General features: G+C 43.9%; 2 protein-coding genes across 2 annotated transcripts in view; one reads left to right on the plus strand and one right to left on the minus strand.

Moving 5' to 3' along the window:
* LOC130595998 (baculoviral IAP repeat-containing protein 5-like) overlaps positions 1-2161 on the plus strand; it is a 121916-nt gene extending 119755 nt beyond the window's left edge. Inside the window, exons 2-5 of the mRNA XM_057403208.1 lie at positions 656-796; positions 891-1000; positions 1149-1266; positions 1954-2161. Coding sequence (XP_057259191.1) covers positions 680-796; positions 891-1000; positions 1149-1266; positions 1954-2037 — 429 coding nt within the window. The 5' untranslated portion in view covers positions 656-679 and the 3' untranslated portion in view covers positions 2038-2161. The remainder of the gene's footprint in view (positions 1-655; positions 797-890; positions 1001-1148; positions 1267-1953) is intronic.
* A 2412-nt stretch (positions 2162-4573) lies between these two features.
* On the minus strand, positions 4574-24764 carry DZANK1 (double zinc ribbon and ankyrin repeat domains 1). The gene is made up of 19 exons (XM_057403232.1): positions 24680-24764; positions 23859-23983; positions 23068-23221; positions 22155-22272; positions 21674-21770; positions 20789-20913; positions 20157-20242; positions 19379-19496; positions 17892-18005; positions 16740-16832; positions 15056-15175; positions 14081-14272; positions 13273-13468; positions 12101-12204; positions 10005-10079; positions 9004-9100; positions 6989-7077; positions 5679-5759; positions 4574-4988 (listed from the first exon to the last, which is right to left on the minus strand). The coding sequence occupies exons 1-19, from the start codon at positions 24715-24717 to the stop codon at positions 4857-4859; spliced, it is 2154 nt and encodes a 717-aa protein (XP_057259215.1). The 5' UTR covers positions 24718-24764; the 3' UTR covers positions 4574-4856.
* Between the last annotated feature and the right edge of the window lie 1876 nt (positions 24765-26640).

Genomic DNA, 26640 nt, shown 5'->3' on the forward strand with positions numbered 1-26640 from the left:
CAGGTTGCTCCAAGCCCTGTCCAACCTGGCCTTGAACACTGCCAGGGATGGGGCAGCCACAGCTTCTCTGGGCACCCTGTGCCAGGGCCTCAGCACCCTCACAGGGAAGAATTTCTTCCTAATGTCTCATCTCAATCTCCCCTCTGTCAGGTTAAAGCCATTCCCCTTGTCCTGTCCGAAGCCCCTCTCCAGGTTTCCTGTAGCCCCTTTAGGCACTGGAAGCTGCTCTAAGGTCTCCCCTTAAGGAGCGTTCTCTTCTCTAGGCTGATCCAGCCCCTCTCTCTCAGCCTGTCTCCAGAGCAGAGCTGCTCCAGCCCTCAGAGCATCTCCATGGCCTCCTCTGGGCTCTCTCCAACAGCTCCGCGACCCTCTTAAACGCTGGAGCCTCACACCTCAGGCTCCTCGGGAATTACAAGGTTGCTTCTTGCCTGCCCTTGCCAGCAGCGCTGTGTCCGGCGGGGCTCACCCCTCTGCACGGCCGGAAGGGCGGTGCTGGGGAGCAGGGCTCGCACCGCAGGGTGGCTCCCGGGGGCTGCGGGGCGCTGCCCTCAGCCGGCAGCGCACGGCGGGCCCGCGGCCGCCACCTCAGCGCCGGGACTACAGCTCCCGGCGTGCCCCGCGCCCAACAGCCGCTCCCGGCCTGCCCCGCGCGCCTGCCCGCCGCCATTTGAACGGCGCGATGGTGGCCGAGGAGCTGCAGATGTCTGAGGAATGGCGCTCCTACCTCGTCTGCACCCGCGCCGCCACCTTCCGCAACTGGCCCTTCGTGGAGGGCTGCGCCTGCACGCCAGAGCGGGTGAGCCCGGCGGGGGGAGCGGAGCGGAGCGGGGCTGCGGCAGGGGTGCGGCGGTGGGGGCTGATGGCTCCTCCCGCCCTGCTTCCGCTCGCAGATGGCGGCGGCAGGTTTCGTGCACTGCCCCAGCGAGAACGGCCCCGACGTGGTGCAGTGCTTCTTCTGCTTCAAGGAGCTGGAGGGCTGGGAGCCCGACGATGACCCGCTGTGAGTGCTGCGGGCGGCCCCGTCCCCTTCCCCCGCGGGGTAGAGCTGGGCTCCCGAGGTGCCTGTTGCGGGGTGGGGAATGGTGGCGTGTGCCCTGTTGTGAGCTGCTGCCCTTTGGTTTTCCTGGTCTTCTCTTTGCTCCTTTCAGCGAGGAGCACAAGAAGCACTCTCCGCGCTGCGCCTTCATCTCCCTTCAGAAAGATCTGTCTAAGCTGACGCTGCAGGAGTTCTTGAAGCTGGATAGAGAGCGAGTGAAGAACGCAATTGTATGTACATGGCGGCACTGTGATGTCCGCACCCCCGTGATGCTGGAAAAGTCATTTACAAGTTTCTAGTCGTGTAATCTTTTCCCTGGCCTCCTGGTTTCTTGCCTCAGTGTTTCCTGATGGGTTCTGTCTCCTTTCCCAGTTCTCAGCCTTTGCCTCATGGGAGATGTAGAATCCCAGACTGGTCTGGGTTGGAAGGGACCAGTTCCAACGCCCTGCCACAGGCAGGGACACCTTTCACTAGACCAGGTTGCCCCAGGCCCCATCCAACCTGGCCTTGAACACTGCCAGGGATGGGGCAGCCACAGCTTCTCTGGGCACCCTGTGCCAGGGCCTCAGCACCCTCCCAGGGAAGAATTTCTCCCTAATGTCTCGTCTCAATCTCCCCTCTGTCCGTTTAAAGCCATTCCCCCTTGTCCTGTCCCTACAGGCCCTTGTCAAAAGCCCCTCTCCAGATTTCTTGTCACCCCTTTAGGCAGTGGAAGTTGCTCTAAGGTCTTCCTGGAACATTCTCTTCTTCAGGCTGAACTAGCCCAGCTCTCTCAGCCTGGCTCCAGAGCAGAGCTTCTCCAGCCCCTGGGGCATTCTTGTCTTCTGGACAAGGCTTTAGTATAGCCTCCTTTCCCATCAGAGCTGAACGATGCCAAATTTAGTGGGGGACAGTAACGTTATTTTTATTCTCCGCAGAAAAAGGGAATTTCTCGGAAGGTGAATGACGTTCGCGATGAAGCCAAGATGGTGCGTCGGGCAATAATGAGTTTGGCTTCCTAAGCTCCTGTGGCTTCTCGCTCCCTGGTAACACCTGTCTGATGTGTGCTCTGGCACTGCTGCTCTGATCGATGGCTGTTTCCTGGACTGCTTCTAGAATGGCCATCCCTGTCAGGAGCAGACTTGAGGATCTGATGCGCTACATACATCATATTTCTTTTTAATGCAGGGGTTCTCCTGTCCTTCCTGTTAAGGATTACTACTTGTTGCTTTATTTCTTGCTTCCTATTTTTTAAACTGGGCTGTTTCTACTTTAGAGACCCCAAACCTTGTGTTTCTTGCAAGGGTTGGAAGGCACTTCCATTTTCATCCTGAAAATACCAATGCTTTCAGATACATTTGGCAATAAAGAGAGGGGGGAATTTTAAAAGTCCTTTGGGGGTTTGGGTTTGTGGCTAATAATGTCTATCATGCCAAATCTTAGTGTGCCTGGTATCCTTGTAAACCTCTGTTTGTAGCTGGTTTTGACTCATGTTGATGCATTTAGAAATTAAAGTTGAAGGTAAAAGAGCAAAGTGATTTTTACTCAGTTTTCTGGTGAACAGTTTAGTGCAATGTGATGACCTGCACGAAATGCACTGTGAAGTTCAAATTGGGAAACAAGCTAATGAGAGTACAGCTTGCAGTGCTACTCATCTTTCTTGTGTACCCTTTAGGCACTGGAAGCTGCTCTAAGGTCTCTATGGAGCCTTCTCTTCTCCAGGATAAACAAGCCCAGATCTCTCAGCCTGTCTCCAGAGCAGAGGTGCTCCAGCCACCTATTGCTCAAGTGGATTGTCAGATCTCTTTACAATGACCTTGTGTGTTGGAAGGACTGGTTGGTGCTTCTTCTTGCACAATTTTGGAAAGAAATCGTTCAGAACAGAACACGGTGAAGAATTGTGTTGTGAACTGCTGGGGAGGAATAGGAGGGATCCTGTAGAAAATACATTGCTGTTAGAAGGCCTGAGTTGTTTGTACAGGGCTGGTAAGTCTGTAGACAGAACAGGATGTGTGCTAAGGTGCTCCCATTGTTGAAGAGCCTCCAGCTCGATCTTGGGGGGAGTCGATCACACACTGACACGACCAGTGTTTCTGGGTTTCACAGGTTTTTCCACTGTTCCTTGTCTAAGCTTACTTGTGAACAATGAAATCACTGTTTCCAGCTGTAACAGCTAAATCATATGCTGATTGTCCTTCTGTGTTCTTCTTTATGCTTGCATTGCAGCTGTAAATAAAGCATATAGGGTTTAGCTACTTAAATTCATCCCCACTGTCCTGGTTCAGCTGTAGCAGTTACTTTTCTCCTTCCTAGTAGCTGGTGCAGTGCTGTGTTTTGGCTTTAGTCTGGGAACAGTGCTGATAAAACCTATGGTTTTAGTTTTTGCTAAGTAATGCTTACTCCGATCAAGGACTTCTTCAGTCTTATGCTCTGCCAGTGAGGAGGGGCACAGGAAGCAGGAGGAGGAAGCAGAGACAGGACACCTGACCCAAACTAGCCAAAGGGGTATTCCATACCACAGCACATCATACATGTGTTTATTGTTTTCTTTTCCTTTTCCCCTTTTAGTTTTATATTCTCTCCCCTTGTTATTTCCCTTATTATTATTGGTGGTAGTAGTAGTAGTTTCTTATTGTATGTTAAGTTACTGGACTGTGTTATCTTAACCTATGGGATTTACTTTCTTCATGCTTTCTTCCCCACCCCTCCAGGAAGGGGGCGGGGCTTGCCAAAGAAGAGGGAAAGTGAGGGGGTGGTTGCATGAGTTACCGACTGGGCTTAAACCATGACAATAAGGTACTGGAGTTAGTGAAGGAACATGCAGGACCGCATCAACAGGAGCATGGCCAGCAGGGTTGAGGGAAGGGATTTTCCCTCTCTTCTCTGCTCTGGTGAGATCCCCCCCACCCTGCAATCCTGTGTCCATCTCTGGGGGCAACAACACAAGTGGGACATGGAGCTGTTGGAGTGAGTCCAGAGAGGCCATGGAGGTGCTCAGGTTGCCCAGAGAAGCTGTGGCTGCCCCTTCCCTGGCAGTGTTCAAAGCCTGGCTGGATGAGGCTTGGAGCAACCTGGTCTGGTGGAAGGGTCCCTGCCTATGGCAGGGGGTTGGAACTTGGATGAGCTTTTAAGGTCCCTTCCAACCCGTTCTACGATTCAATGATAAATGTTGTTGCAGGGTATGTTCAGAATTCCTGGATGCCTCTTCTTGCAGGGACAGATCTGTGAGAGATGACTGCTGGGCCTTGGGCGGGCTCTGGGTGTTCAGCATTCCCAGGGAGGTCTCTGCAAGCAGACTGGGGGTACCCTGCAGCCGAGCTAGAGGGTCAGCCTCAGCACTTACCATAAGAGAACTTGGACACGCTCCTCTCCTTCCGATCCAAGCAGAACTGCCTCATGGAGAGCAGTGTTGTTGCGCCTGTGTAGGTGCAAGAGCAGCGTACCCATTACCTGGGGAAGCTGTGCTGGTACACAGAAAGTGGTCTAGCAGATTAAATGAAACAAATGAATAGGAGGATATAGAATACATTAGGAGTCATGATGATTTAGGTTATTTTGGTAGGCTTTAGTGTGGTTTATTGTATTAAGTTGAAGTGGATTGGGCAATGAGTTGAATAGAACAGCAGCTTTCCTAAGAGAAATTATGAGCAATCTTCAAAGCTGGCAGCTGCAAGGCCTGTGAGTACTATTTTCTTTGCTCATTTGCAGGTTGTTATTTTCAGATTTGGCTTTGAAAGGAGCTACAGATGTGTGGAGGAGGGGTGAGAGGTTAATCCTCTCTAAAATTGGAGTACAAGTGCTTTTTTTGGGAACACTTCCAAAGACCAGAATGAGTGTTTTCTTATGGTCCTGACTGCTGGTTGATGTCGGCACCTTTCTGCACCAGAAGGGAGATGGCTTCGGCATGCTTGTTAAGGACAGCAAAGGTGAGTGCAGGTTGGTCCTCATTGCTGGTGCAGTTTGGGTCAGCTCCCTAGCACACACAGGAGAGGGAAGGTGAGCTGTTAAAAGCCATTAAGTTTCTTCAGCTTCCATCTTTAGAATCACAGACTGGTTTGGGTTGGAAGGGACCTTAAAACTCATCCAGTTCCAACCCCTGCCACAGGCAGGGACACCTCCCACTGGAGCAGGTTGCTCCAAGCCCCATCCAACCTGGCCTTTAATATTATGCCAGTTGAAGTTGGCAAATGGACTTTCATGCTCAGGACAGAGAAATATTCAAATTGTGTGGTATTGTTTCTTTGTGTTTCTTCTGAAGATATTTCTGGTCTTCTAGCTCAAAGCCAGAGTAAATGTATATAATAAGTGCGTCAAACTAGGATGCACCTTACCATACAGCAAAGAGGTAGAGGTTTGCTTGCTTTTCCTATATAGAGGGCTTGACCCTAAACTATAAAATTAATTTATCTTTCATTCTGTATGCCTTTGAGGGGAGGAGGAGATGAGGAGGATGCCTTACACACTGTCCAAGTAGGAATTTGCAAAAAACATATACAAATGTAAAATAGGCTGTTTCTTCTCTAAAATGCTCTTTTAATCTGAAAACAGTCAGTTGTATTGCAAGGATGTTGCTTCCTAAGCATAAAGTTGCTAACCAGGCTAATATTAATGCAGTAAATGGTCAAAGAGTTGGAAAAGGTAACTGCAGCAAGCAGTGACTTACTTCACTAAGTAATTGTTCTACCAAGGGGATTCTTCCTTTCCCATTTGGACCCAGTTCGTCCAGTAGCTGTCTGGACTCTGGCTGTGGAAATACAGAAAACAGCCAGTAGCATTTCACGCAGTGAAAATACAACTAGGTGGGCCCTACTCTGCATTTGAGTAGAGGTGGAAAATGCACACAATGGCATGAATGCAGTGCAGCTGACCCTCAGTAATACTAATCCATGTCCTTCCTTTGGGAATGTCTTTCCAAATCTGAGGAAGTGTTGGGTAACCCAGGCTAGCATCTCACTGTTGAGGTCTTGATTCAGTAAACATGTCTACAAATGATCATCTTTACATCAAGGCAGCTCTCAGAGCTGTACAGAGATCTGATAGCCATAGTAGATTCAACTTGGGCACAAGTTCTTTGCTAGAGGATTAAAGTTTGAGGCTTCCAGAACTTGTGAAAGTATTTTATTTAAAAAAACAAGTTATGTTTTGCCTCACAGAAGTTCATTCACTAAATCCTAAACCAGCGAACAACCAACAAAACCTAAAAGCTTTTCCTTGTATTTCTTCCCAGCCTTCTACCTCATTCTTCTTCCCTTTTGAAAGCCCAGTCACTTGACCAAGTATTTCTATCTCTGTACTCACACCACAAAGCTCTATAACTTCCTCCATCTGTTGAGTTGGCAAACTGATCCAAGTTTAGATTAAAGTACTTTTCCCCTTTTGAAATGTTTCATGCCATTGCTGGCATAGTAGTAGGCAGTACTTCCAAGATATACGGTCTCTAGTGGAAGTAAAGCCTTGCTTCTTGCAATAAACTAGCCCTCAGTTGTGCTGACACCTCAGCTTGATGAGAAATCCGAGCCGACTTCAAAGCTTTTTGATTAGATTAACTTCTGCCTCGTTCACAGTCTGTGTGCACAGTAGTTCCAGCACAGCCAAGGGTATGTCCTATGGAGTCAAGCTAAGCAGTAGGGTCAGGGGAAGACAATAGTGCCTCCACTTGATTTTGCTTCTGAGAAAAACCTGTAACAAAATCAATCTGCAACAGTCTTTAGTCCTAGGGCTGTGTCAGTAAATCAGAATGGGTCCAAAAACCAGAGAGTACCAATGTAATTAAGCTTCTAGTAGAAAATAGTTATTTCCAGTTCTGTAATAAATGCCACTTACCAGTGTTCAGGTTTGATATTAAATTGGACTTTTGTCCAATTCCCCCACCCCCCTGTCAGTGTTAAAACCTTTGTATTTTTACCCTTGGCTGCCCTCTGTGTTCGTGCTGCTCTATAGGGGGGTTTTCCTGTACTGGCAGAAGATACGTACGGGGAGATTATCTTCCTTTTCTATAAGTGTTCTTGACTTTGTTCTCTCTATTTTGTCTCTTGAATGGAAAAGATTATGATCGTCTTTGCCTACCAGAAAGGGAAACAAGTATTAGTTGACAGCAAAGTCAGTATCCTAACAAGAACTTGGGGGAGAGATCTGGAAATAATTTATCCACAAAAAATATTTAATTTTGTGTTGAAATCAAAGCAATATTTATCAGTTTTCTACAAGAGAAAGTGATGAAATATCTGTTGCAGATCAGACTGGTTTTAACAAAAGGTTTACACTTAAGCACTCATAAAAACTTGCTATTTTGAAATGACGATTCAATGAGATGCAGGGTTTGAGGAGGTTTAGTCTTTCTTTTCTTCTTTCTTTAACTAGCTGCAGCTATTCAACAAGCTTGACTTGGAGTCATGAATTGTTTTGACCAAATACCTTATGATTTTTCAGTGCTGTCTGGCTCCCAGATACTCAAGAACCAGTGGGCCTAGAGTAGACTCATTCATCTGTTATATTAAAGAGACATAATCTACTAACATGCAGGAGGGTTGGTAAGTAAACTAGGCACCATGTATGGACTCTTTGAGCTGGTGCTACCAGGGTGTCTGGAGTCACAGTCATTATTGACACTCCCCAAAAACTCAGCTCCTAGTGCCCTGGCTGCCCCTTGCAAATGCTTAGACTGAAAGCACAAAGTGGGTGGAACTTCCATGTGAACTGAAGTATGTCAAATGTCACCATAGGAATTTCTGAATTCTAATCCTGACTTCACAGCTAGTTGATTGAATGAAAGCTTAAGTCCAATATGAGATTCCAAAACCACTGATCTCTTAATGCTAACAGAAATGCAAGTTGAGCTTCTCTGAAAACTAGGTCTAGCATGAATGTATTCCCTCATTTCTTAAGTTTTCCAAACGTGCCAAAGCTGAAGTGCCTGGCACAGCTCAAAAGCAGAGATAATACTGACATTCCTGGCTGTGTTTAAGGCCAGGTCGGATGGGGCTTGGAGCAATCCGGTCTTGTGGCAGGTGTCCCTGCCCGTGGCAGGGGTTGGAACTGGATGAGCTTTAAGGTCCCTTCAACCCAAACCAGTCTGGGATTCTGTTATTTGTGACTCCTACTGTAAAATAATATGCAAAGCATCTGAAGTTTTATCACTATAACAAAACCACTGCTATAAGCTGCATTTACTAGCCTCCTCAGCTGTCTTTCAGTGAGAAAGCATTTCTATGAGTTTTTGACAGGGTCCATACACTGCTTAAATCTCAACTCGGCCATTTTGAGACTTAAAGATCAACTTAAGTAGGCTCAGAATGTGCCAGTGTTTTATTTTGGATGTTTCAGTGTCTGACCTTCAAAAAGCTACTTCTGTATTCTTGACTACTATATTTAACATAAATGTTACCATAAAAGCTGGTTGGAGAAATTCTCTCAGACTCAATTTGGAGTTTTAAAAAGCAGGCATTCTTTATTGCAGAGCTGTGAGCACATGTGAACAGTTTTACAGAGGTGAGCATGCCCATTACTTGCTGACAGCTGCTCTACATTTAGCATATTCATGCATATTCATAGATTTCCCAGGAACTAATTATAATATTTGCATCCTAATTAGACATGCCCTTTCATGCTAAGTGGGGGTCTCTGGTGGTTGCTGATTGTCTTCCTCACTGTATTTCCTGAATGACCTCAGTGCTTGACCATGCCCGCAGGGTCCTAGTGCTGAGTTAGCAGTGGTAATGTCCTTCCTTCTGTTCTGTTCCAGTCTTGCTCCACGCTGGGTGCTGCTCCGCTATCATGAAGTCTAGCAGCCTTGGTCTTATTTACTGTCTCCTTAGTTGTTATCAGTCCCATGATGTTCCTTCCCCCGTCAGCCAAACATTCCTTTCTCTCTCTATGGGTTAGCAAGTTAGAACAGTTTGCTGCATTCTACTATGTTAAAGACACACGCTATTGTTAGCTTAAACCTACAATTTAAGCCTACATAAAGACAGGGGGAAAAACAAACTCACCCAGACTAGTCTGACAGCCGTCCTGTCCATCTCTGACTTCTGTTGCAGCACTCAGGTAATGATTGCTGATCTTCACTGGCTTATTAGTATGAATGTTCTGTAGAATTATCAAATGGAGGTAGTAAGGGTATCACCTAAGGCTGTTATAATCTTAGTAGCACAAAACAGTGGTGCGGCAGATGAAAAAATATATAGGCTTTTAATATCAGTGTCAAATTAGCACAAGACAAATTGTTGTATGTAACTGAGCTCTGTTTTGAGGCAAAATAATGTAGCAATTTTTCTAAACCTTGTGGTAGTATTTGGTTTGATTTAGAAAAACAAAGTGACACAACTTCACCTAATGAAATGAAGATTCTCATCCAAATGAATATGTTCTACCCCTTGAGATATCTGATTAACTCCTAACTTGTGAAATGATGTGATACACCTTTTCAGGCATCACGTAGCAAGGTAAGCTTGTTCAGATTCTACACAAGAAATACAATCTGAATTTTGGATCTTTCAAATGGAGGATTCTCATCTCTGAAAAGTTGGGAATAAATATCTGTGTGGGTTTTAGAACATGGTACTTCTGGAGCTAGGGATTTTAAGTGTTTGATACAGTTAACAGGAGTTCTGGTAAATGTTATCTCCAAACTATTGAAAATTACTGAGCTTGTTCTTTAAGAACACAATTTGCACACTGAAGACAAGGAGCACCTAAGCTCAAGGTGCTGGGATCAAACATCAGTGGTAAAACTGAATGTTAATATTAATAATAGCAAACTAATGAAATGCAAGATGATAGCAACATAACCACGAAGCCTGGCTTAATCAGGTAAAGATATCTGTTCAGCCATTAGAAAGATTCCTTTCTCTGAAGTGATAAGTTAATACCCTCTCAACAAAAGAATTTAGGGTTTTGACGTGATTTTAAAATATACAGGTGTTACACTCACTGGTCTAGTGACAGCTTTAGATCAGCTGCCTAACAATGGGCCTCACCCCCCCAAACTAACCTTGTTAATAGCAAGAGCATAATTCAGTGTAATAGTGACTTCATAGTCATCCTCACAGATGGTAGCAGAATTAATCTAGAGGGAAAGAGCCACCGTTAGTATCTAATACAAACAATACACAGAAACAGCTTTAGGAATAAGTTTTGCTTATGATGTTTGTTTATTATGGAGCCAATACACCAAATCACATGTGGCCTTTGCCTACTGTGATACTGTACCAACACTTCCCATCTCCCTGAGGAAGGGGCAGGTGGTATTTAGAGTAACTGGAAATATCAAAACTACTGACGTGCCAAATGAATGCAAAAGATTTAATAATGCTATGCTTCATGCAAGCTCAGTCATTCTCCACCCAGGTTTTGCAGCTGTGTGACAGGCTGTGTTGCTCTTAGGACTCCCTGCTCCAGGAGAAATGGTTGTTGCTTTAGTTGTAGCAGCCTGTAGAGGAATAGTTTGTAGTAAAACTTGCCTAACTTTCTATATGCTTAAGTGGGTTCAGAGAAGGGCAACAGAGCTGGTGAAGGGTCTGGGCACAAGTGTGATAAGGAATGGCTGAGGGAACTGGAGGTGTTTAATCTGGAGAAGAGAAGGCTCAGGGGGAACCTCATCACTCTACAACTACCTCAAAGGAGGATGGAGCCAGGAGGTGGCTGGGCTCTGCTCCCAAGGAACAAGGAACACTACAAGAGGAAACTACCTCAAGTTGCACCGGGGAGGTTTAGACTGGATATTAGGAACAATTTCTTCCCCAAAGGGCAGTCAGGCATTGGAACAGGCTGCCCAGGGCAGTGCTGGAATCACCGTCCCTGGAAGTGTTCACAAACCGTGTAGACGAGGCCCTCAGTGCCATGGGTTAGTGGTGGCCTTGGCAGTGCTAGGGAATGGTTGGACTGGATGATCTTGAAAGTCTTTTCCCACCCAGCTGATTCTATGATTCTTTGATTTTTATATCAATTCACTGAGACAGTACCTCTGGCAAGAAGACTAGAAGTTACACAAAAATGAGTGCATGGTGGATTATAAAGAAGTGGAATGAAGCTGATGAGGTTTATATTGCAGCAAGCAGAGATTTTTGAGATGAATTGATTATATTTCTAAGTCACATGACAATCAAAACCAACATTAAACCCACATAGCTGGCATCTGCTTTGAATCACTTCTGTTACTTTTCCTGCTACATTTGTACTAGCAGTAATGGCCTATTTTTCCCTCTAGAGCTATTTTTAGCCTGGGTCAGTCCCTGATCCAGTCCACAGGACATTGCCCCATGTGCTGGCAGCACCTAGGAATTAGTGTGAGGGGATTCAATTCCTTAACCCAGCAGGGCTGCCAAAGCAAGCAATACAGTGCTGAGCTGAACAGCAAGGATAATTGAGCACAGAAATGGACTGCCTGGGGCAGTTGTGAAATTCCATTGTTGGTGAGTTTGAAAAGCTTCAAGGCAAACATCTGTCAGGAACTGTTTAGGCAGAGTTGATCCTCCCTCAGGACAGGGACCAAATGATCTCTCAGTCATTCCAGCCCTATCTTCTAGGGCTACAATCTCTAGTTTCCACCTTCTTGGTATCACCCCTTTAATCATTTTAATGCAGTTTAGTGACATCCTGAAGACTACATCTCCAGTAGGAAAAACAATGCCCTGTTCCTGTAAGACTGGTATCGTTTACGCTAGAAGTAGATGGTATAGCCAAAGAGAATTGCTGCTATCTGCTGGTATAATCCAGCCCTGAGCAGAGGCAAGCATATCATCTAAATTTCATTTCTAGCAGAGCTTATTAAACTGACCAACTAGTGATCTCTCTTTCTTGATTGCCTGCTGTGAGATACTGTAAAAGCAGCTGAGTAAGGGCTCTCTCGCTTCCATCGCTTCTCATACAGCTTTGAGGTGAAAGAAGAGAAACTGCCATTGGAAAGAAAGCAGAAAAAAACCCTTCAGTAATAGACTGAGCAGAAAATGGAAAACAAAACAAGACAAATTACACAAACAGGTCAAGGTCTAAAGAAAAGGGAGGCATTTATTCTTCCAGTGTTTATGTAGCAGCCACAGCAGTCTTTTCATGATGCTCCATAGGAAGATAGTACAAGCTCCTTCCTACCTTTCCCATTCGAGGTTCTCCAATCAGTGCTCTGAAGTCAAGATTGTTCTGAGCATAGCTTCTAAGGTGAGCACAGACGTGATCCAGCTGTTTTCTCCAGTAACCTGATCAGAGAGAGTTAAACGGGAGAAAAAAATCCTGAAATTATGCTTAACATTTCTTCTCATACAATGGATAATTTAAAAGAACTTATTTTCCCTAAAAAAGGTTAAATACTGTCTTGTCTATAGGTTATAATTAATTCTTAGGGGAGCTCTATTCATAACAAAACCATGCCTTGGAATTGTTATTGGGAATCAAAACTGGCCGTGCATGAAGGGAAGTCTCACACTATTCCACAAGAGTAAAAACCAAACAAACCCCAATATTACAACTAAACAGTTGAGTGTTGTTGAACTGATTTGTAGTCGGTTTGAGATCACCGACAGGTAACAATAAGCCAAATCTGAAAACTGCAGACATAGAAACTTACCCTATACAGCATTCTGGTCTGTGCAAATTATTCCCCAGATAAATGCCTTTTAAGTATATCATAAAATCACAGAATGGTTTGGATTGGAAGGGACTTTAAAAACTGAAAACTGAAGTTGAAATTTTGCCAGGATAGTAAAACTAAAATCTCTAAAAATTGCAAACTTTTTAATGACAGCAAAGTGATTCCACAAAGAACTAACTGCCCAAACCAGGGACTGAAACAAAACTGTCTGCAGTACTGATACAGGAGCCTGTGAATGGACAGGCTCTGCAGTGAGTGATGTAGATGTAGATACCTTTGCAGGCCCTGAAGATGGGGGCCTACAAGAGCCCTCAAGGTTTCTACCAACCCTGGGTTTTGTAATCCTCTTTAAGAATCCCTTTCTCTAGTTTACTTTCCTTTACTTCCAAAACTTCCACAATTCATTCCACAACAGGACCCCAAACATGTTCTTCAGATACAAAAGCCTCATCATGTTTTTTAAGAACTGTGATCTACTGCTGTTGTAGCTGTTGATGGAGATCAGTGGCTGAATTCTAAGGCACTGCATTTACAAGTGACTGGTGGGAAGACAAACTTACAAAGATGTAAATCAATGTCCTACTGATGGCACATTCCAAGATGATAAAATCTTCCAGAAAAAGCAAGGTCATACATTGCATCTTTGTATAGAACACATAAAATCAAAACTCCTAACCTTTTCCAGGACTAATAGCTGTCAGGAGAGGCTTATGATCACTCATCTTTTCCAGTTTTTCTTTTTGTGAAATCAGCTCAAGCTCCTTCTTTTCCAACAGTTTGCTTGATGGGTAAAAAAGTCCAATGGTTTGAGTTCCTTTATCTTCTCTTTCTTTTAGTTCGGCCCTTGATTTGGGCAAGGAAATAGGAAGAGGCTGTGTGTGGGGTGGAGGGGAAGGAAAAGTGTATGTAATATAATTAGATAGGTTGAGATGGCTTATAAGCAAAAATTGTGTAGAACAGTACACAGAATTGTCCAGGAATGAAAAAGCTAGCAGGAAGGATCATTAACAATTCCTGATTTTAGTTACCAGTCTATAACAATGATGCAACTGGACACAAATATTCAAGCAAAAGCAAAACTCTCCACCATTGCTAGCAGTACGTATGCTTTTGCAGGACAAAAGCTGGCCTTGGCTAAGTATTGTGTTCTTTCTCAAAGCAGAGTTTTTAAAACAGTGTTAAATGTGCATGAAAGAATACCCTGTATTAGCAGGACACAAATAATTCACAGGTAGTAAGATAAAAGTACTTAAAGAGCTGAGACTTTGAAAAGCTGATTGTTTCTCACTTGGCTATTTAGAATAAGGCTGGCTTAAGGCCTTTGGCTAAAGCTACTATTTGGCAGAAAGCAGTTCTCAGTAGAAACATATCCTCTTTTTTGCCCTCAGCAGGCTCATAGGCCACAGCCTTGTCTCAAAGAGGAAATGAATGGGGTTGTGCTGATCTCCACCTGCAGTGGACTAGGCTCTTAGCTGTCTTCAAACCTGGCTTTGTAATACTGTGTGTCTTACCTCAGAAACCCCCAGTGAGTCCCCAGCATCCATGAGACTGCTGTTGGGAGAACCCACCCTTGATGGGGGCTCTATGTAAACACCACAGGACCCACAGAAGCGAGCGTACGGATGATTGCTTGTACCACACTTGAAACAAGAAAAGTAGGATGGAGGAGGTCCAGGCTGGAAAGTCCAATGAAACACTTGTCACTACAGAAACATCTGATGCATGGTTCAGGGATGATAAAAGCAGTGGCATGAATTAAAAGGAAGTAAAGTAGCACTATCAGAAGCTATTAGGTAAGTAATATTAAGCAGGATAACAGGTTGCTAACACACTGGTAGATGCGAGACACCAACTTTTCAGATATCTCACCATTATGCTATGGAGGCAAACATTTTTCAGACAGATCTACCACTATGGTATGTTATTTAAACTGAAAAACAAATGCTAATTTTCTTTGGCAAAGTCCTGTAATTACTAGTCTGGTGCACTGATACTGAATACTGACTGCTATTCTTTCCAGTCCAATTCTACCACCACCTCCCCAGAGTGCCCACAGTACAGCAGAGGACCACTGGTTACGTAGGCAGAGGTGAGTGTTTCAACTTTAATGCAGACTCAGCTCACAGAGAAAAAGAGTAGCTATGGGAAAACTTGCATTAGGTCAGTCTATACATTGACCTTTGGTGGATCAGTTACTTTGGTATGACATACAGCTATTGCCTCTCAGGTGAGCTGATGCTTATTGACCCATGGTAATTTGTTTACATACCTAAAGCCTCCAGTCACCTACTGATGTGGGGTCAGGATGTCATCTAAGCCTTTCATTTTTCTTTACGTAATCCTATGTGCTTGAAGTACTTTGATAGTAAAAAGCTGTATACTAACTGACAGAGTTTTGCAAAGAGAAGTCACGGATGAGTAGAAAGAGATTTGTCAGCACAAAGACGGATAGCACGTGCCTTGGCTCCACACCAGTCACAGAAACGGGCATCACTTTGGTTAACACGATGGCATTTTGAGCATGAAACTGTCTTGCTTTGCTGGCTGTGGTAAGGTGGGGGGGTGTCCCCGAACATGGGCTAATTAAAACAAAACAAGAATTAGAGAGAAAATACTTCTTATGAGAAAAGGGTCACAAGCCAAATAAGAGGGAAAGCAAGCTACTTTGATAACATTAAGTAACAGTCAACCTAAAAGAATTATTTCACAGAAGCATCACAGAATCCCAGACTGGTTTGGGTTGGAAGGGACCTTAAAGCTCATCCAGTTCCAACCCCCTGCCACGGGCAGGGACACCTTCCACTAGAGCGGCTTGCTCAAGTGAGAATAAGCATCAGACTGACTTGGCTCTGACCTGTAATTTATCATTTTGTTTTTCACTACAAACCCCCAGTAAAACGTGGCATTTATTAATTTTAAAATATTTTCAGTAGAACTAAGAAAAAAAACCCCAACCTTATCAATCAGTGTCCTTTTACACTGAGTGTTTACTAATATGGCCCCAAGTAGACTCAGCATTAAGATGGAGGTTTCCCTGTTGATAAACACAAAACACAACTCAAAACACAACAGATATTTTCCATTGTACCTTTCTTTGTAGTAGTATGGCAGGGAGAGTGTGTTCAGACAATGAGTTTTCTCTCACTTTGATATTTGCTACCTAAGGTCGGTTTGGGTTTTTTCATTTTGCACTTTTTTACCTCATACAAGTTATATATTCCCTAGCTCCCACTACAATTAACTTACATGGGTATGCAAAAGAAAACAGATTTTTCAGCTGAAACTTCTAGAGGTTGATTATAGAACCAATAGTTAGGACAAAGAGGTCTTAAAGATGGTTTGTTGGGTTTTGCCTCAGGGCTTACGCTGTTTATTTTCTGTGCAAATCAGGAATATGGATAAGGAGCAGACCCCAGGAAAATTATTCTGATTGCAGACACCACAACAGCAAATAAGCAAACAGGCAATAGCCCTATTTTCATCTGCGGCCTCAACTGCAATTTGATGTGATTTGGGGTTCACTTGGAAGATAATATTTACAGGAGCACAAGTTTAAATATGCTCTAAATCTAAATTATTTAATAGCCATTAATAGTAATATCAGATTTGTTACTAATTAGTATTCAGGAATTACTATTGGTTATTGCTAATTAACCATTATTAGTAGTAAAATTTCTGATTACTATTAATAATTCTTCGTAAGCATTTAACTTTCTCCCTTAGCTACTACAGGTCTAACCATTCACGGCATATGCCTAACTACATATGCAGCTGCGTCTTAGTATCTACAACCAGTGAAGCACTAAGCATATGTTTATTTTAGGTAAGTACAACTTCCTACTTAAATTTACTGTGAAATAACACCTCAGTGGTTGTACAAGAGACCTTTGCCTCTAGCTACTGGCAGTTTTAGAACTCGGGATGTTTGTGTTAGACGATTTTTAACTCGCAGGTACGCTTATGTTTAGCTGGACGTTTGTAATGGCGCATCTGTGGGAGCACTGAGCTTGAATATCCCAAGGGGGAGGGAATCTCTGTTTTTGTAACATAGGGACACAGGGATATGGCTTCAGTTTTCCAAAGGAAAAGAATGTTGTGCTTTGGTTTGATTAAGCCTAGTGTGATCGACGGAAGAAGCCTTACCATCTGTATTTCAGGCAGCCTGCTTTCACAAGTCACACAGTGTTTATGGTGAAGAGGATTTCCTGTGCCACACGCCTGACAAATTACTTTGCCCTTTTAAATAGAGAAAGAATACATTTTACTCAGTATTTGACTTGATCGCACAAAGTGCTGTGGTTATTCAGCCCTGCAGGGATAAGAGATCCTGAAAGTCTGTGCGTGGGCTTCAGGTTTTAGTAAGGCCATATTGTCTGCACATCACACATCTATGGTTCCTGATGACAATTTAAACTATGGTACAGTTCCCTTAGGAGACCCAGCATCAATACCCCAAGATCTTTGCATGTATTAGTTTACTTAGTCATTGCATTCACATAACCAGAAAGTCCAGTATCTGCAAGGAAAATCATTATTATTGTCCCCCTGAGGGTGCCCTAGCACAGTCACTATTAACAGTGAGTTTCCAGCAGAACTGAGAATCATCAGTCTACTGTTTTGATTGTTGCCACCAAACCAAGTCTGCCTTTGTACCTACATCAGGGCTGCCATAACACATCATATTTGGAGCAATGTCTATAATTACCAATTGTGGACATGCAGTATCAGCTCTTTCCTTCTCACACCCTTTTCCCTGACTGGAGTGGTTGAGGAGGGCCCCTACATGCATCCACATACCCTTAGGTAGGGAGTATTTTGTAGGGCACATTTTGTCTATTTGAGACCACCAGCACTTTTGGATCACTAAGACTGTGCTTGAACATTTTGGGCATCTACCCACTGCCGCAGTCCTGCCAGCAAACCTGTGCTAAGCACTTATGGTCAAATAAGGTAAGCAGAGTAATGAGGATATATTTAACAAACTTAAAATGCTTAGTAATACTAAGCCAGAAATTATAAAATCATGGACTATCTCTTTCCTGAGCACAAGTGCACATGTTCCTGTCATTCACACTGCTACATCATGTGCTCTTCAGTATGCCTTCCTGAGCTTATGTGGTTTGCCTTTAATGATTATTTCTATTCAAAGTGGTTTTAATCCTACTAACTCTTAAATCTGTCATAATGAAATTATACAAAACCAAGCTGGCGCACAATGGTTGTAATGAAGTCATCTGTTAGAAAAACACATGCCAGGAGGTAAACTGCTATTTTGTTAGATTTATTCTTAATTACCTTTACGCACATGTTGGTCTGGGGCTGCAGCTGTGGAGCTATTGGTGACTCACATACAATGCAAGAGGGTGTATTCATTGGCACAAGATGTCTGCATTCAAGACATGGCGCCATCTGAAGAAAAAGCCACATCACAGCATGTCATAAGGGTTATTGTGAGATTTTCAGTGTTTTCCTGGTTAGAGTTTACATCAGCAGCAAAGTCACTAGAAACATAGAAACTGAGAGCCACAGATGCTGATACTGATCCTTAAAGATAACAGGCTATTGAGAAAATATGAAGACAACTGGAAAGAGTGACTTTACTGACAACTAAAATATGCCAGAAAGATACTAAGTTAATTTTCAATAGAATTAAATAGCTACTATAAAATGTAGTAGCTGAAATCATCTTAATTATGAACCTAATCTAAAGAGGTGGTGAATATTCTCAGTCATCACTTGAAACTACAGCATTAATCCAGACATTTTTCTGATTATACATGAAAAAAAATTACACCACTGACTTGTTAGATCAAGTTATTATCTCTTGGGAAGAGCTTAGAGAAGACAGTTACAGGCATCACTAAAAACTTGGTGCTCTTACATATATGCCCACACATGCCACCATGTAAGGTTTCAGGCGTATTAGGTGGATCTTCCACAGCAATGACATAAGCACTAGTTAGCACTGGAATAAGATATACATGCAGGTCCTGAAGATGCAGTGGTGGTTCTTGCAGGATGAGAGGAACCTGAATTTGGTAATGTTTTCTGACACTGGCAAATAAAACACAGTTTACTTTTTCATTGTTTCACTTATTAAAATATATGGCACTTGAAGGAATTTATGGTTAATTTTGCCCATTGTTTAAGAATTACATTGGATTCAGTGATGAAGGTATTGAACAAAATCATAAAGTCACAGATTAGTTTGGATTGGAAGTGATCTTAAAGCTCGTTCAGTTCCAACCCCCTGCCACAGATAGGGACACCTTCCACTAGACCAGATTGCACCAAGCCCTGTTCAATGGCCTTGAACACTGCCAGGGATGGGGCAGCCACAGCTTCTCTGGGCACCCTGTGCCAGGGCCTCAGCACCCTCACAATAAAGGATTTTTTCCTACTATGTGATCTAAATCTCCCCTCTGTCAGTTTAAAGCCATTCCCCCTTGTCCTGTCCCTACAGGCCCTTGTCAAAAGCCCCTCTCCAGATTTCTTTTTGGCCCCTTTAGTCACTTGGAGCTGCTCTAAGGTGTCCGCAGAGCCTTCTCTTCTCCAGGCTGAACAAGCCCAGCTCTCTCGGCCTATCTCAAGAGCAGGCGTGCTCCAGCCATTGGAGCATCTTTGTGACCTCCTCTGGACTTGTTCCAACAGCTCCACATCCCTCTTACGTTGGGACCACGAAGGAGTGACTAATGGATTTGCCAGCATTACGGGTGTAATTTTCTGAAGAATTTGTTTTCTCCAGAGATATAATTTGTTGATTGTTATGATGTTTCGCTGACCTGTGATCCTTCAGGGGGTGGAAAGCAGCGTACTGGCAGAGGTGGTACAGGACATCCACATTCCTGACAGAAGTGAGCCAAGGGGTCAGACAGGCGGGGTGCAGAGCAGCAGGCACATCTGAAAATAAGAACAAACTGACTGAGCTTGTTTTGGTATTGTACTGCTGCATAACAACGAATAATCTGGAGCTTGCTGTGACAGGGCTTAGGCCACTGGTTTCTCAGTTGCGGTTTCCAGGCTGTGGTGTCCATCAGACTATGCCCCAGCATCCATGACATGAGGTTCTGAACTATAAACAGCTTTGCAAGGTAGAAAGCTCTTTGGCTGCTATGGAGGTGTAGTGTCCTGACATACAATCTGTATCACGCCTCACTGCTGCACCATGGGGAACCGCTGATGTAGATCACAGAACCCTTCTAATACTGGCAAATGCTAAAGTTCTGTGAGACTACTCCCAGGAGCAGTTTTTACCTACAGCAGTGAGGGCTGTACTCCAATTTGAAAAGACAGCTTTTCCTCTGATCCTACAGGTGCTAGGAATATTCTTTTAAAGGCTGATAAGCTAGTTGATAACTGTCTATGGTGAAGTGTAAATAAAACTATATGCAAGAGAAAGAATTTTCAAAGCCTTACCTAGATCATATTACCCAATTATGACCCGGAGTCTGTCTTTGCTTTCCTCATTTTCACAGAGCCCCACAGCATTATCAACTTAGTTGCAAAAGGCAATTGCTCAGTTACTTTCCAAGGACAAACGTGTTACCAGAAGTCACTTACTTGAGGAAATCTGTCTCCCTCTGGATCCTTGACAGCTGTGTGCTTGCTAAGCTTTTCCTGCTAGTCACTGCCGGAGAACTAGCAAACTGAAATAAAAGTTATTCTTTAGCCTGAATAAGCAAATATTTGCAAAACGTATAGAAGAGTAGAAAATCAGCTAAAGATGTTATTTGAGGCAAACTGCACTGAAATACATTGCTTTAAGGAGTACCTACTACCCTTGATTTCCCATTAGCTGCATTAAAGATCCACAGCTTCTTCCAATGAAAATAAATCACTATTTACTTCCAAGACACCTTTACTGAATATTAAATGTCAACTTGCCAAGATATAGCAATAAGTATTTGCTAATTGCAGATTCAGTAATGAATTAGAAGAAAATTAGTAGGAATCTAAGTATTGTTAATTTGTTTTGCCTGGTTTTGTCCTTACTGATAATTGTTTTGCTTTGGGCCTTCCTATTCTAGCATGTCATTACCAGCAAATTTAAATGAGTACTGTATAATATAGCCCAAAGCATTAATTTCTGAGAGATTATATGAGTATGATCACACCTCTTCATATCTGTATTGTTTTGGAGCTCAGTTTTGATGACAGCCTTTTACAGTTTTCCTCAACACCTATTTGCTTACCTGTAATGAGTCTATAGGTGGTGCTGAGACGGATTCCTCGCTGTACTCTGCTGTTTCCGAATGGCTGGCAAGGAGCTGTGGTCCTTGCAGGGACCTGTGAGTAATCTTTCTTTCTGCTTCCAAGTCTAAAATTACAATAGTGTTATTCCACTGTCATTAACTTCGTGCAGTTAACATACATCTTAACATGAATATTACATGCCCTTGTAGTTTTAAATTAAAATAACTGAGCATATTTAAAGGTGTATTTGGCATCCAGATTATGGGTTCAAATAAACTGCATGGAATTACAGGATATTAATCTATATGAAACCTCATGCCTCTCTGAAAGAGCTTACTTTTGTATTTTACTCCATTTACAGTTTACTTCCTGTCTGCTCAAAGAGAAACCCATCTCTGAAGAGAAAATTAATGAGTAAACATTAATACAACTCCCTGCTCTTAAAGAGTCCCATTGCTGTTACCGTGGAACAGGCTTTATCTATAAAGAAAATCGGGGTCAAGCTTTCATTTCTGCTTTGTACATTTATTTTGGAATCTTGCTGCAAGCAACTCCCAGTAAAAAACTCTACAAAGGATCTGCAATCCCACCAATTTAACAGCACTTTCTGGCACAAAGGGAAATATTGACTGGGCCTTATCATGTTGCTGAGGAATGAATGACATTTAAATATGGTTTTAGGAGGTAATGTGAAACATATAGAAGGTAATCTTTGTTCTCTATTTGCAGCATTGAGCAATCTAAATTGGAATTCCCAGAGGATGTTCTGTCTTCTGAGGTGGTTTTAGAATTACCCATGGTTTACCAGTGATACAAGAGGAAAACTTTACACTATTTTCAGCTAAGACAGAAGCCTGTTTCAGCTTTATGAAGCAATACTACACCTTGAAAATCTTGGGGTGCTTCAATCCAGGCAGGCTTGATTTCCACATTGACTCCATTCTTCTTCGGTTTTGTAATAAATACACCACCTTTCTTCTCCTAAAAAGTAATTCCGTTTGAATTCTAAATGAAATTTTTGGTTTTGCTCTAATCCCCTCTTGATATATTTTTTGTGATGATTTTCAAAGTACATGGTTAAGGTATTTATTTTGATGCAAGCATTTGAAAAGCTTAAATTCTAAGTGTATTTTTAAAATATTTGACCTGAACTGCTCATAAAAGACCAGCAACAAAAAAGAGACAAAAAAAATAATGTGTCCTCTTGAAATTTAAATATTACAAAAAGGACCAATGCAGCCAAGATGCTTAAAGAGAGGAAATAAAATGTATTAAAAGTATAGGCAGTCAAGGTTTAATCTCTAAATTGCATCATACATATAGCATCTTATATTCACACAAAGGGTTACAACTTCTAAAACTTACCTGAGTGGTGATATCTTTTAGGAGATTCTTGTCATCCTCTTCAACAGAGGAAAGGGCATTTGGTTGTTTGTACTCTACCAGAAACACCTTTGTTACAACTGTACTCTCCCTGCAGTCCCTGAAAATCAATTTTCACAAAGCTATAGACATCTCACAAATCCATGTGCAGCAACGAGTGAATCACTGATGGACATGGCTCATTTGCTGGAAGAGCCCTTCCAAGCTTACAAGTTGGTAACTATAATCCTGGGCAACACTCTCATGAACTGCTCCTTTGTTTTGTTTTGTTTTCAGTTTAGAACATACATGATAAAAAGTTACCAATAAAACATACAGATACTTTAATCCCTCAACATCTTTTACACATAAAACTCTTGATATTCCCGTGTCTGCTTTCTGGAGTGATAGTGTTTGCCCGTGTTGCAGAAAATAGAGGAGAGCAAGACTTTTTTTTCCCTTTCATAATACCTGCCATGACAGAACAAGGGGGAACGGCTTTAACCTGACGGGAGATTTAGATGAGACATTAGGAAGAAGTTCTTCCCTCTGAGGGTGCTGAGGCCCTGGCACAGGTTGCCCGGAGAAGCTGTGGCTGCCCCATTGCTGGCAGTGTTCAAGGCCAGGTTGGACGGGGCTTGGAGCAACCTGCTCTAGTGTAAGGGGGCTGGAACTGGATGAGCTTTAAGGTCCCTTCCAACCCAAACCATTCTATGATAATCCAACTGCACAAACACCTGATAAAGTGAATGAAAAAGTGAAGTCAGTGCAACCCATGCAAATCACTTTGATTGCAGACTGGCTGGGGAAAGGGGCGTTTACGAGGTATGGAATACTTTAAACAACGCAAATCGAGGCCATGACTAGGATGTCTGTCCCTTGCCAACATACAACTGAAATAAAACAGGACACATACTTTGTAACTGCAAGTGCTTTGACCATTATTTTCCCAGCTGGTAACATGATAGGACCCTTATATCTAAAAGTGTTATGCTCTCCACAGCCAGGTTTTCTAAAGAGTTCTGGCTTACTTCCATCTAAAGTGTAATAAATAGAGACCTCAGGTGTATCTGAAAGACACAGAGAAAGTAATTAGTCAAACTATACTCAACCTGTGAAAAACAAGCTCTACACTTCACAGTACTCACTTCTGGGCTTGATTTTTCTCACATAAAAAAATAAACAACTTCCATAAATGTCTGAATGCTTGGGACCAAAACTGTTTATTCCATGAAAAAAATGTGTTACTCAACAAGTATTTCTCTTCACAAAGTAGCTGTGCAATGGCTTTGCATGAAAATATTGCACAAATTTGTCTGTTCTGATGACAGAAAAGATATTTGCTCACATGGTAAAAGGTGACATTTCAAAAATTGGAAGGAAAACCTATGGGGTGAGCCTGGCATGTGACACTTTCACACACTGTTTTTGCAGTCAAAGCAAAATGCAACAGCTTAAGAGCCTGACCTTGGAAGCAATTAAGACTGCTAACGTATATGAAATAACTCATATGTCAGTAATAGTTTGAATGCATAAAATTAAGTTTATTTGATGTATCAAAACATATTAGTTAATTTTGTAAGTTCCTTAACGAAATGCTCCCACATAAAAATAATCCTTAAATGCAAACAAAAATATAGAGGCTAAAATTTTCAAATGAACACATTAAGAGAAGCTTTCACCTGGAGTCAGAGCTTTTATTCATACCTGATTTTATTTCTACAAGAGTATTTGTGTCTATTTCATGTTTAGCCTTTCCTGGAAGAGGGATGCGAAGTGGTATGACCTGAGGAACTGAGACAGAGCCAGCTGTCATTTTTCTCCACAGTGATCTTTGAGAAGAAAAACAAAAAGGCAGACAACAATTTTTCTAAACAGAAGAATCCTTTAAGAGATACTTTGAATGTGATTCCTGTCTTCATTTGTTTCTTTTAAAAGAGAGAACACTGGATTCTTTAAACTCTTATTTCTTATCAATACTTACATGATCTTCACATCGAAAAGGAGCAAGGTCCTAACAACCATCCCAATTCTAATTTATTCTCCTTTTTTAGAACTGTGAACAAAGCTTGAGGTGAGCACTGTTGCATTCATTTCACTTTAACCTTCCTTGTCCAAGCCTGATTTCTATGTATTCCATTGAAACAGCTTTATCATCATACATCAACGACACATGGTAGGACTGAGTAACAGGGAAGTATCTCCACCCTAATGGCAGATTGGAGCCAGCCTCTTGTTTCACTGCAGCCATCTGCAATGATGTCTTAAAAAGGGCTAAAGCAAGACAGCTACTGCTTAAGCTTATCTCAGCTATTGTGTGCACTAAGAATATACCCATAAAACAGGTGCCAAACATGATTTATCATAATTTACATAGTCATTATCATGTCACACAATTTAAGAATGAAAAATTGCATTTGGATACGATAACATTTTACAGTACAAAAAGATGTACTCTAGATCTTGGGAACTGATACTCAGGGCCAGGAAACATGTCTACACTAGAAGCATTTTGTTCTGTAACCAACTCTTTAATCCACCAGAAACATCTCTTAACGCTATTCATCAATGCAGACAGTAATGATTCAGCACAGGAGGAGTTTGTTAGTCCATGCTCTGTGGCTATGCTGATGTAGGCCACAGTGCTGCCCGTGGGTGCTCATTTCTTTGGCTAGCTTGCCCGAAACAGTAGTTAAGGACTGTGGCAGTTCTCAGTTAAACTTTCTTGGGCTGCATGCAGTAGCAGGGGAGAAACAATGGGTTTTTACCTGATGCAAAGGGGCAGAGAGTATCTTTCCTCAAGGGCCCGCCTGCTCTTGTGACACCTGGACCAAAAGCACAGGACCTCATTTCAGCCTTCTGGAAGCCCACTACTGGTGGGACACAATGGTCCTGCCGCCATCCCCAGCATGCCCAGCCCGTGCCCTGGCCTGGGCTCCATCCCTGTCTGCTGGGTCAGGCCCTACTTCCCGTACCCCTACACAGCCCACCCCACCTTACCCTACTCTGTCCCTGCTATACAGCATCTGGGCCACCCCACTTGATCCTGTCTTACAGCCCTGAGCACCCCACTTAATCCTACAGAATCACAGAATAGTTAGGGTTGGAAAGGACCTTAAGATCATCCAGTTCCAGCCCCCCTGCCATGGGCAGGGACACCTCACACTAAACCATGTCACCCAAGGCTCTGTCCAACCTGGCCTTGAACACCACCAGGGATGGAGCATTCACAACTTCCTTGGGCAACCCATTCCAGTGCCTCATCATGCTTACAGTAAAGATCTTCTCCCTTATATCCAATCTAAACTTCCCCTGTTTAAGTTTGAACCCGCTACCCCTTGTCCTATCACTACAGTCCCTAATGAAGAGTCCCTCCCCAGCATCCCTATAGGCCCCCTTCAGGTACTGGAAGGCTGCTATGAGGTCTCCACGCAGCCTTCTCTTCTCCATCCCACAGCCTTGACCATGCCACTTGACGCCTGCTACCAAGCCCCTGCTCAGTCCTGGCCACAGCCTTGCCCACCCCAATTGATCCCACTCCACCCCACAGCCTTGCCCAGACTACTTGACCCCTGCTACTGAGCCCCTTGTCGATCCCACCCCACAGCCCCGTCCACCCCATTCAATCCCACCCCACAGCCCTCTCCACGCCACTTGATCCCACCCCACAGCCCTCTCCACCCCACTCGATCCCATCCCACAGTCCCGTCCACCCCACTCGATCCCACCCCACAGTCCCGTCCACGCCACTCGATCCCGCCCACATCCCCGTCCACCCCACTCGATCCCATCCCACAGCCCCGTCCACCCCATTCAATCCCACCCCACAGCCCTCTCCACGCCACTTGATCCCACCCCACAGCCCTCTCCACCCCACTCGATCCCACCCCACAGTCCCGTCCACCCCACTCGATCCCACCCCCCAGTCCCGTCCACCCCACTCGATCCCACCCCACAGTCCCGTCCACCCCACTCGATCCCACCCCACAGTGCCCTCCACGCCACTCGATCCCATCCCACAGCCCCGTCCACCCCATTCTATCCCACCCACAGCCCTCTCCACCCCACTCGATCCCACCCCACAGCCCCGTCCACCCCACTCGATCCCATCCCACAGCCCTCTCCACCTCATTCTATTCCACCCCACAACCCTCTCCACCCCACTCGATCCCACCCCACAGCCCTCTCCACCCCATTCTATTCCACCCCACAACCCTCTCGATCCCACCCCACAGCCCTCTCCACCCCACTCGATGCCTCCCCACAGCCGCGCTCACCCCGCGGGATCCTCCCCTCGACCCCCGCCCCGCTCCCCGTTACCACAGACGCCTCTCGCTTGGCCCCTCCCCTGGCCCCGCCAGCGCGGCCGCCCATTGGTTAGCGTCCCGCTCCTTAGCAACCAGCCCGCCCGCTCTTCTTTACGTCGCGCCGGCTCTGACGCCAACTTCCCGCGCCTCCCGGTGGTGCTGTCGCGGCTGGCGGCGCGGCC

Source organism: Pezoporus wallicus, unplaced genomic scaffold (genome assembly GCF_028554395.1).
Source record: "Pezoporus wallicus isolate ANWC-B61680 ecotype Strahan unplaced genomic scaffold, APGP_CSIRO_Pwel_v1 contig_7553, whole genome shotgun sequence".
Lineage (NCBI taxonomy): Eukaryota > Metazoa > Chordata > Aves > Psittaciformes > Psittacidae > Pezoporus > Pezoporus wallicus.

What these genes read in the sequence shown, in the direction of transcription:
- DZANK1 (XM_057403232.1), bottom strand. Translation starts at nt 24,717, where the DNA reads ATGAATAGCGTTAAGAGATGTTTCTGGTGGATTAAAGA. An exon ending in TCTTGTAGAAATAAAATCAG is followed by an intron (nt 23,222 to 23,858) that starts GTATGAATAAAA and finishes TGTGTCTTTCAG; the next exon opens with ATACACCTGAGGTCTCTATT. An exon ending in GTGACTGGTGTGGAGCCAAG is followed by an intron (nt 14,273 to 15,055) that starts GCACGTGCTATC and finishes TGGACTTTCCAG; the next exon opens with CCTGGACCTCCTCCATCCTA.